The 13,562-nt window shown below is 54.1% G+C and overlaps 5 protein-coding genes across 5 annotated transcripts; 2 read left to right on the top strand and 3 right to left on the bottom strand.

Annotated features, from left to right (window-relative positions):
- Positions 1–540: 540 nt before the first annotated feature.
- J4E93_007013 (uncharacterized protein) lies at positions 541–1,595 on the bottom strand (the record flags this gene model as incomplete). The annotated part of the gene is made up of 2 exons (XM_049344923.1): positions 541–641; positions 689–1,595. 2 exons carry the CDS (start codon positions 1,593–1,595, stop codon positions 541–543), a joined length of 1,008 nt encoding a protein of 335 aa, XP_049197848.1.
- A 618-nt stretch (positions 1,596–2,213) lies between these two features.
- Positions 2,214–3,387, bottom strand: J4E93_007012 (uncharacterized protein; the record flags this gene model as incomplete). Its single annotated transcript, XM_049344922.1, has 3 exons — positions 2,214–2,811; positions 2,858–3,117; positions 3,166–3,387. 3 exons carry the CDS (start codon positions 3,385–3,387, stop codon positions 2,214–2,216), a joined length of 1,080 nt encoding a protein of 359 aa, XP_049197847.1.
- Positions 3,388–3,802: 415 nt separating this feature from the next.
- Positions 3,803–5,524, top strand: J4E93_007011 (uncharacterized protein; the record flags this gene model as incomplete). The annotated part of the gene is made up of 2 exons (XM_049344921.1): positions 3,803–3,943; positions 4,115–5,524. The coding sequence occupies 2 exons, from the start codon at positions 3,803–3,805 to the stop codon at positions 5,522–5,524; spliced, it is 1,551 nt and encodes a 516-aa protein (XP_049197846.1).
- A 262-nt stretch (positions 5,525–5,786) lies between these two features.
- PSF3 (DNA replication protein) lies at positions 5,787–6,471 on the bottom strand (the record flags this gene model as incomplete). The annotated part of the gene is made up of 4 exons (XM_049344920.1): positions 5,787–5,854; positions 5,901–6,009; positions 6,058–6,247; positions 6,299–6,471. 4 exons carry the CDS (start codon positions 6,469–6,471, stop codon positions 5,787–5,789), a joined length of 540 nt encoding a protein of 179 aa, XP_049197845.1.
- A 923-nt stretch (positions 6,472–7,394) lies between these two features.
- On the top strand, positions 7,395–13,393 carry J4E93_007009 (uncharacterized protein; the record flags this gene model as incomplete). Its single annotated transcript, XM_049344919.1, has 3 exons — positions 7,395–7,831; positions 7,886–13,280; positions 13,331–13,393. 3 exons carry the CDS (start codon positions 7,395–7,397, stop codon positions 13,391–13,393), a joined length of 5,895 nt encoding a protein of 1,964 aa, XP_049197844.1.
- Between the last annotated feature and the right edge of the window lie 169 nt (positions 13,394–13,562).

The following is a 13,562-nucleotide window of genomic DNA, read 5'->3' as shown; positions in this document are numbered from 1 at the left end:
TATTTGTAACGCGCCTTCCTTCACTTCTGACTTGCGAAGGGATGCGCCAAACGGGTAGTCCCTCGCTAACTGCAGAGCAGCGGCGAGGAAAGCGTTGCGCTGATGTACACGCCACGAGGACTAGCGAGCGTTTGTACTACAATACTACGCGATGATGTAGACGGCAGGGAAAGGGAAATCCAGTTCGGTATCACAATAGTCGGGCACAATCACTCACAATAATGCAGCTGTGCCCTTCCAATACACACTGCATTCTGTTGCTCGCCGAAGCGTCCGTCCTGTCGCGCACCACTCTGTCTCATCATCACAGCGCGTTGTGTAAGACATCTCAGCCACCTTGTGCTATTTACGCGCTACGCCGCGTGCTAGAAGCGTGTAGGAACGTGTCTAGGAAATTATACTTGCCGTATCCTAGTGTCGGGTGCATACAGGCTAAATGCCGACAAGGGTCTGCATGGCCATGGATCCGGCCGCCAGCCACCCTTACGTTTGGGTCGACATCCAGGGCGCGTAAACCGGCTGTGTTGTGAAGTCATGTAGTCAACTGTTCAGAGCGGCGTTGGCCAATTGTATCCTTCTGCCGTGGCCCCCATATATCCACGCAACTGCGTCGGCCATGTCGTTGTGGTACGGTATCCATCCTGCGTAGTGTGAGCTGAGGACTTGCAGGAGTTGGAATGAGACTTACCTTCGGGGGCAAAGCCGCCTGGCTCTTTGCCCTTCAATTCCTTCCAGGTCTTCTTCCCGGCGAGTCCCAGCTGTACAGCTCTTGACCTCTTGCCTCTCTTCGCTATAATCCTGACTTCGCCTTTCAAATCCTGGTCAGGCCCAGCGATGCGCCAGTTCTCGTTGACCTCGTGTCCTGGCTTCGCTGTCCAGGGCTGCATGATGCGTCCATCTTCGGTTCTCTCATCTCCGGTCGCGGTCTGCTGCGCATACGGAACGATGTACATCTTGACCTCTGCGCCGAACTCCTCTCCATCCCGTTCCTTGAGGAGCGCATCCCAGTTCTCAGGTTGTGCCGATCGTTTACGCCGATGATCGTAGCCGGACGCGATGAAATCGGTACACGGGGTGATGTAGGTCAGTTCCTTCCAAGCATCGCTATTCAAGAGTGTCTCGATATCGAAGTAGGTTGTGACATCTCGCCAACCGTCGCCCATGCCGAAACCGTGCCAGCAATCTTCGACGACCAAAGTATCTAGACAGAGGCCGGGAAGTAGTGTGAGCGCATTCGCTGCATAGTAGGTCGGGTAGTACTGTGAGCTTCCGGAGGCGTACAACGGGAAGGGATACGCGCGCACTCGGGCATGGCGCAGACGCGTTAGTACACTCTGATCGACGGAGAGAAGCGTCTCGAGTAGGTTCTCTGTACCGCGGAAGTGGAGTGTGCAATTGAGCGGGAGATGGCGGTGCGCCTCGGCGAAGATCTGGCGACAACTGAGCAGGAGCGCTATGCGATTAGAAGATTCGGAGTCGTCGCTAGGAGTGCTAGCATGCTTGAAGCCATGTTGAATAGTGTAGCTGCTGAAGAGGAAACCATAGATGAGTTCGCGCAACTCAACAGGTATGGTCAGAAGGTTTGGAGCGCTCATGGTGTCGATACTGCTGTCGCGCCGCGATGGTTTCAAGGGCAGAAACGTGCGATTCCTTGCTTTTAAGGGAACCAAGCGATACTAAAGAAGCTGCTATTGATAAGGAGTAGTCTATCTTAGAAGTTGGTTGCCGGACCCAAACAAGTGGACGTGCTGCGTAAGCGGTGCAACTGGCCGATAAGCAAGATCAGGTTACATGCGAACGATCTGACGGCAGCTGTCAGTCCAGCCCAATCCTGCGGAACGCGCGGATTATAAGTCATGTTCAGCTCACATCCCGGCTGGAGCTCCCTGCCAGCGGTGGTTCTTCCGAGGGTGAGATGACGTTTGAAGCTGGTCGGCGCACTCGGCAATGGGCTAGTGCGCGCCCGAAGTGTCGCATGCGCGGTCGCAAACCACGAACGGTCAGGGTTTGGGTGAGCGATTAGCTGCGCATATGTACACGTGCCACGATAGCGCACGATCGACATGTATTACAAGATATGGTTTGCTGTGGAAAGCCTACGGCTAGACGAATGGAATGCTCTGTTCTGGGTATCTTCGATGCTCGCTCAAGTTCAGATCTGCCTGCTTCTATGGTCCGCGAGGACTTTGCGCCATATACTACAGTCAACGCCCTCAATCTGACTTGGACCGCCCACGGGTCCGTTGTTGTTCCTCTTGCAGCTTCTTCTGCTGCCACTGCCATTCTACCAGCACAGGTAGAAACTGCCACAGATCAAACTCGGGCCACAGACACTTGAGGAATACGATGGACGTGTTCTCGTGGGCTTGCCATAGCATGAAATCGCTCAGCCGCTCGACGCCAGAGGTGCGAACTAGCAAGTCAAGAGGCGGGGCGTCAGCCGTCATCATGTTATCGTTTAAAGTCTGAGCGCTGATGGACTCTGGGTCCAGAAACGTCGGCCCATTATTTGAGTCATCCTTCTCAGGCGAGTTGATGGCGGTCGAGGTTGACGAGGAACGCCCGTCTTCAGCCAGAGCCGCGTCTTTCGAGGGTGATGCTGGCCGCGAATCAGCCTGCTCGGCAAGGCCCTCTGTATCCTCCTCCAACATTTGCTTGCGAATATGCTGGGTGATGTGGGACTCGGAAAAGGTTCGCTTCGAAGGGGTGGGCAGGTTGTGTATCGGCGTGCCGTACGTCTCGACAGTCTTCATGACTGCGGTCGTGATTTCGTGTCGCGAAGTGTAGGGGAAGCAGACATTGAGGACGGCCCTGTAAACGGTCAGTCATGCCATTTGAGGAGCGACAAGCAACATACTTCTTGTTGTGTGCTGTCATTGCAACAGCCTTGTCCACAGCCATTTGTACATCGGGACTGAGGAGCTCGCGTTCTCCCAGCACCCGGATGGATGCGCCGTAACGATCCAGCAAGGCTCCGTGCTCTGCCATTTGTTGCAGCTTCACCTTGGCCATGGACATGAGGGCATCCACTTCATGCTTGGAGCGCTTGAAGTTCTCTATGCTGAATGCGTAGATGGTGACGACCTTGACGCCAGTCTTGTAGCAGACTTCGAGGATCTGAGATGGTCAGCATGACTCGAACACACTGATGGCAGTCTTTCATACCCTCGCTAACGATTCAAACCCAAGGTTGTGTCCTTCTACCGTCTCAATGTGGTGGTTGCGCGCAAACCGGCGGTTGCCGTCCATGACGAACGCAACATGTTGTGGGATAGGGCCTTGCTTCAGTGACCCAATAAGGAGCTCTCGCAGCTGTCTGACTGTCCATGCGACGGGCGGCGAGGTCGCAAACCATTTGTGTATGCGTGAATCGTGGAGGGAGCCCATGGTGAATATTGTTGAGGTACTTGGCTTAGGGCGTAGGGGCTTCGGAATATCGAGGGGATGCAACGTCGAGTCTTATGGATGGGTGGGAAGTCGGATGGATGAGACTATGCTACGGGAGTCAGGGTATCATGGTGTAAAAGATTGATGCCAATGCTAGAAGCTACGTATGACTTCAAGGCGCAGCGATGGTCTGGGAGTCGCGTCACTCTGGGGCCCTGCGGCGGTGTGGCTGGGCTGACTGCGTTAGGCGTGGCGCACCCGTCGCTTCCGATTCTCGAATCTCTTTGCCGGCAGCCGACCTTCCGATCATCTTTCTTCTTCACCGACGCAAGCCTCACTTGCCGCGTCATCAACACTGCGCTCATCGCCCTGCTGTAGCATTCCACCCATCTCTCTACTAACATACATCATCGCCATGGCTGAACAGCCTCGGAGTAACGTGACGGAGCTCGCCGAGCAGCTCGTTGAAGGCTTTGCAGCTCTGAGTGGAGAATACCAGGTTTTGTTTGATTCACAGAAACAACTCGAAAGCAAGCTCTCGTGGGCTAAGCAACAGGTACGCAATGTCTTTTTACACCCCTTCCTCTTATGATGAACAACTTTAGCTCTAGACCTGAAGCTGCACTCGCAGCTCTGATCGAAAATAATCACAGCTTAGCCTGACCAGGACACCCATTCCACATTTCAGCACACAATACCTTTGACGTACACTGCTGACAATACCCAGTATCTTGACCTTTTGAAACGCTTCACGCCCAACACGTTGTCGCAAGACCACCTTACCTTCCTGCAAGATCTTGAGCGCGTAGGAGACGAACAACCGCGGATACATGTGAATTTGGTGGAGCAGTTGGCACATAGCGATGATGTAGAGCGCAAGAGCCGAGCACTGGTCATCCAGAAGGCTGAGGAGGCTGCTGTCAAGCTGCACGCCCATGAAAATACTAGCAGTGTAAAAATATGGAGTGGTCCGTCCGCAGACAAATCCGCCTCGTTACCTGAGATACAGACCAATAGAGCCACATCACCCATTGAGAAAGACTTCACTGTTGCTGGAACTCCTAGTAAGCTCGCCTGTCCCTTCGCTTCTGGCAGCGGCAGAGGCAGCCCCCTCGCTACCCCACGCAGCTCGACGTCCCGGTTAAGCGCACGTGGCCGAAGATCGAAACGACCCTCCTTTACCGATCCTATTCGAGCCGAAATATGCAGCAATAATCCCGCTGCTTCCGCAACTGCCTCAGTAGCCGCGTCTGGCTCCGCTGCCGTGTGCCCCATACGCTTCCTCGACCAACATAACCCAGAGGAGGTGGCCCAATACTTTGAGAAACACAAGCATGAGCTACCGAGAAGCCACGAAGTTTGCATCAAGCGCTTCCAGAGTAACCAAGAAAGCATAGAGCAGCTAGATCGCAAGTATGGCAATCTGGTTAATATGATCCAGGGCCTCGGTCAGAAACATCAGGAGTGGCTCCCTGAGGATCCCGACGACGCCATCGAAGAAGAGCCCGAGGCAGAAGCCCACTTCAGCACCGACGCAAAGGCGGACACCAAAGTTCAAAATTGGGCCTCAGCTGTCTCGGCAAGTCTCAACGATGGCACCCCACCGCCTGAGGAGGAAACAGAAGAAAACACACTGGACGAGTCGAGAAGCGGACACTTTGACCGTCCACTGAAAGAAGTCAGAGTTGGCGAATCTCCAAGTCGGCCCTGGGGCATCTCGATACCTGCCAAATACACCAATGCACACAGCTCGTCCTCAGTTGGCTCAGTACCAACAGCGTCGCCGCAACTACCCCTCGACACTGGCCGTCCAATCGGCGAGACGCCCCAAAAGACTGGCAAATGCCCATTCGACCATCGCGCGATGATGGGACAGACGCCGCAGCAGCCTGAAGTGCCACAATACACTATGCCACCGCAGTCGCAACCTCGAGCCCCGACTACGCATGTTCCCCCAACAGAACTTCCACCACAACCACAACAACAGCCGAGAGCCCCAGAACAACCAACGAGAGAGACGGAAAGTCCAAAAATGGTGCCGCAAATGGTTTTCAACGGGCCTGTGTTCTTGGGCTACCCACCCGAGCAGTTGGCTATACTACTGCAGAACAGTAATCTGGGCGCGTCACTGCGGTAGATATGGACCACTCTGCATGTTCTCATTCGCTGGTTATGTGCTTGCAGGTACTGTATTGTATTCAGAAGGTAGGCTCGAACAGCTGCTCCTTTCACAATTACGCTTCACCTTGTCTTTTGGTATCGTCGTGCTTCTTGTCATGCGCTCGTCATTGCTTACTACGCTGTGCCTTCGTCTATCTTTCAAAGCTCCTGCGCGTCGATCTTTCCACCTCCCCTGGCCGATCATCTGGCACTCGTCTTCTGCGATCCGGCTACCATGCTCATTTCTTCTTCAGATCTGCCATCCACGTCCGTACGCCCTTTGCGCTGTCGTGTGCCGCACGAAATACTGCATCATCGTTAGCTCTTGCATGGCTGAATCCCTCAACACCTACGTTGCCGCTCGTTTTCATCTAGGCCTCGCATAAAGTCGGCGCCTTCTCCTAATGCACCTCGTGGATTATGAGCCTGATCCGCTATGAGGGCAGCCCTGGCCTTGAATGTCTATACGGGTTAGCATATACCGTTGCATCGAACAAAAACAGAACTCACATCGCTCAGTACCTCAATCATCTCTTCCTCCTCAAAGAGCTCCAAGATTCGTGCGCCGAGATTGTAGAAGTGCGGGGCGAGAGCTCGCAAATCGACGGTTCTTGGGTCAGCTTTGAGGGCGTTCAAAACGCGCGGAGATAAGGCGGACGGAGGGTCGATGGTCACGAGCGAGGATGTATTTAGACTTTGACTGTAGATATTGTGAATATGGAATGTACATATGATTACAATCTTCATTTACCTCAATGCAAGCATCTCGCCGAGCCACAGTGGAAGCTCGACTTTTGAACCCTGCTTCATATCGCCGCTCATGTTGCCCTCGAGATAGCCGAGGCCAGGAACGGTAAGCTCAAAGGTACATGGTACCTTTTGCGCATCCGTCAAGATGGCGTCGACGTCGTAGTAGGAACTCATCTTCGACAAAATAATCCCATTAGCATACAGACACGTAGAGACTGAAAAAAGGAAAGACTATCTTTCAGCTGATGCTGCGGTTCGAAGGAAATGTATCAGAGGCCATCCTTGTACGAGGCAACCGACGTGTCGCGTGTCGTGCCACCAGCCTTGTGCATCGGGACGAATATGCAAGGAGATGAAAGCGCAGGCAGAATGGAGGACGAATGCAGCCCTGCGAGTAGGAACGGGGCGGGAAGAGGCAAAAAGAAGGCGGGTCAGAAGATGGTAGAAACGTGTAGCTTACTGCGTAGTCGCCGCTGTGTGTATTGCGCGTCTTTGAGTGCCTGGCGGAGGTCCGATGATGTATAGCGCGTTTCGTCCGAATGTGATGAATCACCGCGCGCCTTCCCTTTCAGCAGCGCGTACGATTCTCTTTGAGATTAAACGAGTGGAATAGTTGTTCTGCAAACGTCCGACAACTACAGCGACTGTTCCCCCACGATCTCGACGCTGCCGCCGCTCACTCGCCTAAGGTTGCAGGGTTGGAGCTCCAGACTAGATGTCGTAAGGACGAGGCGCCGGATACCCACATGAACCACTGCTCGTCAACCATTGCACCCGACTACATCTCCACCCGCTTCCACGCCCAACACCCGGAACCTGCTATACACGGCGCATTTGTGGAGTAAGTAGCGCGCACAGCAATTCACCCGCCCCACGTGCTGCGGTTACTCTTGTGGTTCACAGCCCGTGACTACGACTACATCTCAACCACTTGCTGACTGTTTGTGCCTGCAGTCAATCCGTCCCAGCTGCTCTCGACCGTGAACTGCTAGCTGTACATTGATGACTGCGCATTCCCAAGACTCGTCCCTCCACTGCGCCCTAGGCACACGCCTCACGACCCCCCACCACGACATCCACCGACCCCAACCGGCACCATGGCGGTCAGCGAACGGATATCACAGCTCATGAGCGCCCTCGATACGGGTTCCGGCCCTGATACCTCGCGGGCCACGTCTCCGGGCAGCGACTGGCGGCAGCCCAACGGTGGCGTCAACGGAGCAGACGACCGGCGCCGTCCACGGACATTCCCCTACTTCGAATACCTCCCGTACCAGACAGAAGACCAGAGCGATCGCGAAGAGAGCCTCAACACATGTCTGAAGCACCTCTACATTGCCGTCTCGGCCGGCGACTTTGCGCCTGGCGCTGTACATTGGACGCGCGAGATCCGAGGCTGGCTATCGCTCAAGTTCGACCTCCCCCGCACCACGCGCGTGAAGCTCGTGAAGCTCTACTATGAGCTGGCGCTGGCTCCAGGTCTGGATTACCTGGTCGCAGAGCGCTTCGCAAGCATGTTCATGGTTCTGACCAAGTAAGTGACACACATTAGAGTTTGGATGACGGGTGGAGACTGACACGACGACAGGCGTAAACATTACCTGCGGCCCGGCAAAGACCTCATACTCGACTGGCGACCCCTGTATAGAGAGCTGAAGATGTTCGTTCTGCCCTCAGAATCTGGAGGCTCACACCCGCCAAACGTAAAGCGCAATATCCGCACGTTGACGAAGATGTGCACCTTTGCGCAGTCGTACTTCGACCCCAAGGAGATACCGGCTATACTGGAAGAGCTCCTGCCCTTCTTCAGCACATCATTCAGCGAGAACGCATTCGTGGTTGTTGGTCTATTGAACCTGCTCTTCCCAACCCACCCTGCACCCGAAGACATGCAGCAACTACTGCCCCAAGAATATCTCCCGACCTTCTTCCATCTATGGTCGCTCGTCAACCGTTCGCGGCTCTTCGATGCGCACTACATTGATACACTGTCGAGGCTGTCTAGGGACAACCTGACAGCGGTGCATGTTCCTTTCTCACAATACGGAGTGTTTACCGGCGAGCAGTCATCTCAGATTTTCACAGCTATCCTGCGGCTACTGGAAATCCCTGTCGGCCAGGCCACATCTCCATACAGCAATACTGTTGACCTTGGTGCAGGACTCGCTGTGATGCTTGACCGTGACCCGCGGAAGCACCCCTCGACTCACCACATCGCCCGCATCATCGCCATGTCGTTATCGCCTGCATGTGCAGAGCATTCTGACTCTACCCTGACTAAGCTCGAAGGACTCATCCAGGCTGTGGAGACTTTCTTCCATCCTTCCAATTCTGGTAGCTGGACTAGACCTCTGGCGCAGTTTGTCTACTACCTGGCCGACATCTTTGTGCTGCGGTGGAATCGAGAGCACAGCGGGGAGATGGATGTGCCAGAAGAGAGGAAGCTGAACGACGCAGTAAAGAGGCGCTTCGTACTCTGTCTACGAGAGGTTACATTCATGGGCATCTTCTCCAAGAGCGACAAAGCGGTACAATACGCCTTGTCCACTCTTCAGAGCCTAGCACACCTCGAGCCCAATCTGATCCTCCCCGGCGCACTACAGCGCATCTACCCCGCAATGCAAGGGCTTGTCGAGGTACATCGCACCATCTCGTCAATACGTGCGTTGCACATGCTCTCCAAGGTCATGGCTAAGACAAAGGGCTTCCGGTGTCACGTTACTTCTGTGCTCGGGCTTGCGCTCCCAGGTATCGACGCCAACGATCTGGAGAAGACTGTGCATACTTTGCAATACGTCCAGGGTGTGTGCTACCTCATTCCATTCCAGGACCTTACCAAGGCGCGGAAGGCGTCGGATGAGACAGCTCGAGATGGAGCAACTACGCCCGATGATGCTGGCGGTAACACAGGGCTTGCTTTGGAATGGATCACAGCACAAGTCGAACGATTAGAAAGCGCCAACGGGAACATTGAGATCAACTACGACGAAGAGCTCAGTGAAGAGGATGAGGCGATGATCTTGCGGTCATCCACGACTGGTCTTAACGAATTCCTGATCACATTCCTTGGTCGTGTTTTCACGCTCCTGGAAAACTTGCCCGATGCGTCTAGAGTTCGCAGTGGCTCTCCTGAAGAGTATGTGGTTAACCAACTACCAGCTGCTTTCACGCCGCTGCTCGCGGCACTCTCTCCTGAGCTGTACGATGTTGCACTTGATAAGATCGCGAACTTCATCACGAACCATGTCGTTCACCAAGCCAAAGATGCTATCGCATTCATTTGCAACAGTCTTGTCAAGATCAACCCTAAAAAGGCACTGAAGCGTCTGTTGCCACATCTTTTGGCAGGCATCCGTACTGAGATTGATGAGATTGGCGCTGGATCGACGCGAACGACAGGTGCAGAGGTACTTCCCCGCGATCGTGCTCTTGTTTGGAACCTTTGCATTCTTAGCATGTGTGTTGTCCATGTTGGTGATGCAGTTCTTGAGTGGAAAGACGAGCTCTTCGAGATTGCAGAATACATGCAGCAGAAGTGCCGCGGTACGCCCACCGTGCATGTTTCCAACTTCATTCATCACTTGCTACTTAACCTTACATGCACCTACACCATCGACTACTCGATCTACGAGGAGGATGAGCTTGCACAAGGCTTGTCGACAGAGTCGTGGGGTAGGCAGGTCGATATCAAGAAGCTGAACATCAAGTGGCACACTCCGAGCTCCGACGAGATTGACTTCGCTGTCAAGCTTTTCGAAACTCACGCCAACAACTCGATGAAGGCACTCAAAGCCCTGACGCAAGCAAATTCGCCGATCAAGCGCGAAGGCACTGGCAAAGATTGGTCCGATGAGGTCTCTCGAAATCTTGTTCTGTTGCGTTTGATCATCTCCGGTATCTCCGTCTTGTTTGATGTTCGACATGATCAGGCTGCTGATGGCGCCACCGAGTCTGATGATGACTCTGACGCTGATGCGATGGACACAGAAGGCATCGATGATGATGCTGGCCTAGGAGAAGCTGAAGATGAAGAGGTCAAGCCTACTTTCCAGTACGAAGCCGGCTACCCGCTGCGTCGTGGCGATGACAACTACAACCTCATCCACGACCTTCGCGAACAGGTTGGTCAGATGTTGCACAACGTTCATCAATTCTTGATCGAGAAGCAGCCTGACGACGTGCCGTGCTTCAACTCTTTGTACAACGCCTATCGGTCGTGGTTCATCGATGTTGGCATTGAGCGATCTGCTCATGTGCTTGACAGAATCTCTAGGCTGCTAGAGAACGACGAGCGGCCTTTCCGTTTCAGTGGATTGCGAAAGCAATACCCGCGACCTCTACTGGTTAGACGCGCAAACGTTTACCATCTGCAGCGTCTACGGCACAACGCCAATCCACGACCCAAGACTGATCTCGACATGATTTTGCTGCTTGATCTCGCCGAATCCAGTATCTCAGTCTACACAGAGATCCGGCGCACCGCACAGACAGCCAATGAGTCAGCCGTTAAGTGCGTGCTGGGTGCTAGGCCTCTTGTCATCCCTCCTCTACTAGACGCTTTCGTCAAGGCTGTTGCCGAGAGTGACTACCCTCGCATCAAGGGTGCGATGTTCACTCTGCTGTTCGGTAGCCTGGCGAAGACCATCAGCCGCGACTGGCGATTTACGCCTAAGCTCATCAAGGCGTTCATCGAGGTCACTGGTGCCGACAAGCCTTCGGTGCAGAAGCTAGCGACCAACGCTACTTTCCAAATCATGGACATGGGTAAGGCAATGGAGCGCATGGTTATCCTCCCGAAAGAAGTTGTGGAAGCGATCGCGTATGCTATCGACTCCAGCGAGGGCGATAGTGTGCATACCAAGGTCAACAAGCGTCGTGACTACATCAAGAAGAAGCGTGCTCGCATTGAAGGCAAGAAGGCTGAGCTCTCCAAGGAGCTTGTCGATATTGCCAAGACTGAGCACTGGAAGAAGGTCAGCCGGACTGCGGCCATTATCGTCAATCTCGGAATGCGTTACGACAGCATTGCCTCCGACGAGATGATCGACCTTGTGGCGAAGGGATCCATCGATCAACATCCTAGTCTTCGAGGCCTCTATGCCGGAGCGCTTATCGGCTTATACTCCGTCATCCAGACTCGTGCGATCACCGGACACAACTACGAGAAGTACTTGCTCAGCGAAGAAGAGCTGCCGGATAAGATCTCGGTACCGACCAAGCCAGAGGATCCGAACTGGACCGAGGAGTACCTCACTTCATTTGCGCAGCCAGAAGCCAAGTACTACGTCGACTTTGATTATCCTGGCTGGCTTGTGTGGAACAAGAGCATGACTGCATTCAAGCCCAATGCGCCCCAGCTATCGTACGATGAAGTCGAGACTGGCGTCCGCCAAAAGATAGCCAAGCACCTAACTCGATCCTGGTTCTCCAACTACTTCGCGTTCATGAAGCAAGAGCCACGCGACAACAGCGCCGACAGGTTCCGCATGTCAAGCGCGATGGTTTTGACTCACTCATTCGACCTAGTCTTTGGCGGGTTGACGGAGGCGACGTTCGAAGACATCAAGGATTTGACCCAGTCTGTCTACGCTGATGGAAGCGACAAGCATCAGCATCGTGCCACCGCTGAGATCATGGCCGCACTGCTCTCATGCGCCCCAGATCTCAAGGCAGACCAGCGCGAAGCCGTATGGGAATACGTCTTCCCTATCGTTCGTGGCATCTTCCAAGACGGACTGACACCAGAGAACTCTGGTTACTGGACTACCTTCTTACATGTTGTGTTGCAGTCGAAGGATCCACGCCGAGGATGGCCGCTGGTCGACTGGCTAGCTAGCTTCCGCCTTGACATGGAGTCCAACGCCGCCTTCAAAGAGAGCTCCAAAGTCCACTTGCTGACGCAATGCATCTGCGATGCGGGCTGGCACTTCCGCCTCGAGAAGCCGATCTTGGAAGACTTCATGAAGCATCTCGACCATCCGTACAAGGGCGTGCGAGAGGCTATGGGCCAGACCATCGCGAGTATCTTTAGGACACGTTACCACGAATCGTACAAGGATGTCGACACCCTGATGAAGGCGCAAAAGGACGCTTCTTCGATCGGTGAACGCCCCTACCAGCCTACGGAAGAGTTCACTAAAACCATCACCGAGGTCTTTGATCGCCTTGAAGTCTGGCGCGGGGAGCGTCCGGCAGGTCAACAGACACCTTCGTCGTACACATCAGGTGGTAAGACTGTTCTTCTCTGGCTCGACTCCACGCTCTCCTCGTACGAGTGTACCTCGCTCGTTAGGTTCTTCCCCGATGTGTTCATGGAGCAGCTGCTACACATGATGGACATCAAGGAAGACCCTGAATTGCAGTCGCTCGCTTATCACGTCTTCCGTCACCTGCCAAACATCCCGCATCGCCAAGGTGAGGACTCAGACTTCATCTCTGCCCTCATTCGCATCGGACGCAACGCGACAAGCTGGCATCAGCGTCTTAGGATCCTCATCAACATCCAGGTCATCTACTTCCGCCGACTCTTCCTTATGAGCGAGGAGCAGCAGCAGAGCATGTTTGACTGCGTCTCCGCCATGCTGTCAGACACACAGCTCGAAGTGCGTATGGGTGCTGCCACCACGCTATCGGGCATGATCCGTTGCTCGCCCATTGCGTTCCGCGACCGCCAAGTCTCCACACTCAAGGAGCGGTTTACCAAGCAGCTGAACAAGAACCCATTGCCCAAGAAGCGCAACCCAGGAACCCCGACAACAGAGCAAGGCAAGCTCGTCCTGACACGCCACGCAGCTGTGCTGGGTCTTGGTGCGCTGATCCAAGCTTTCCCGTACCAGAGCCCTCCGCCAGCCTGGTTACCCGACGTACTTGCGACGCTGGCTAGGAAGGCTGCGGCCGATCCTGGCATGGTCGGCAAGAGCGTTAAGACTGTTCTGGCAGACTTCAAGAAGACTAGGCAGGATACTTGGCATGTTGATGTCAAGGTAAGTTTTCGGCACACATAGGATCATGAATCTTACTAACTATTACACAGGCGTTCGAACAAGAGCAGCTGGAAGATCTGGAGGGTGTGCTGTGGAAGAGCTACTTTGCTTAAACGACGGCTATGCAGCGAATGGAATATTACGAACGACGCTCGATGATACCATAAGCGACGAACATGTACAATAAGTTAGATCGGACGGGTCATGACTACGAGCGATATGAACAGGCTCTGCATCAGTGGCGCCTAGTGGAAATAGCATTTTCTAGTAGTCTCTTGCTTA

This window comes from Alternaria ventricosa (assembly GCF_023758065.1).
Source record: "Alternaria ventricosa strain BMP 2768 chromosome Unknown scaffold_12, whole genome shotgun sequence".
Lineage (NCBI taxonomy): Eukaryota > Fungi > Ascomycota > Dothideomycetes > Pleosporales > Pleosporaceae > Alternaria > Alternaria ventricosa.
Note: the sequence above shows the minus strand (reverse complement) of the source record. Positions and strands in the feature narration are given on the sequence as shown.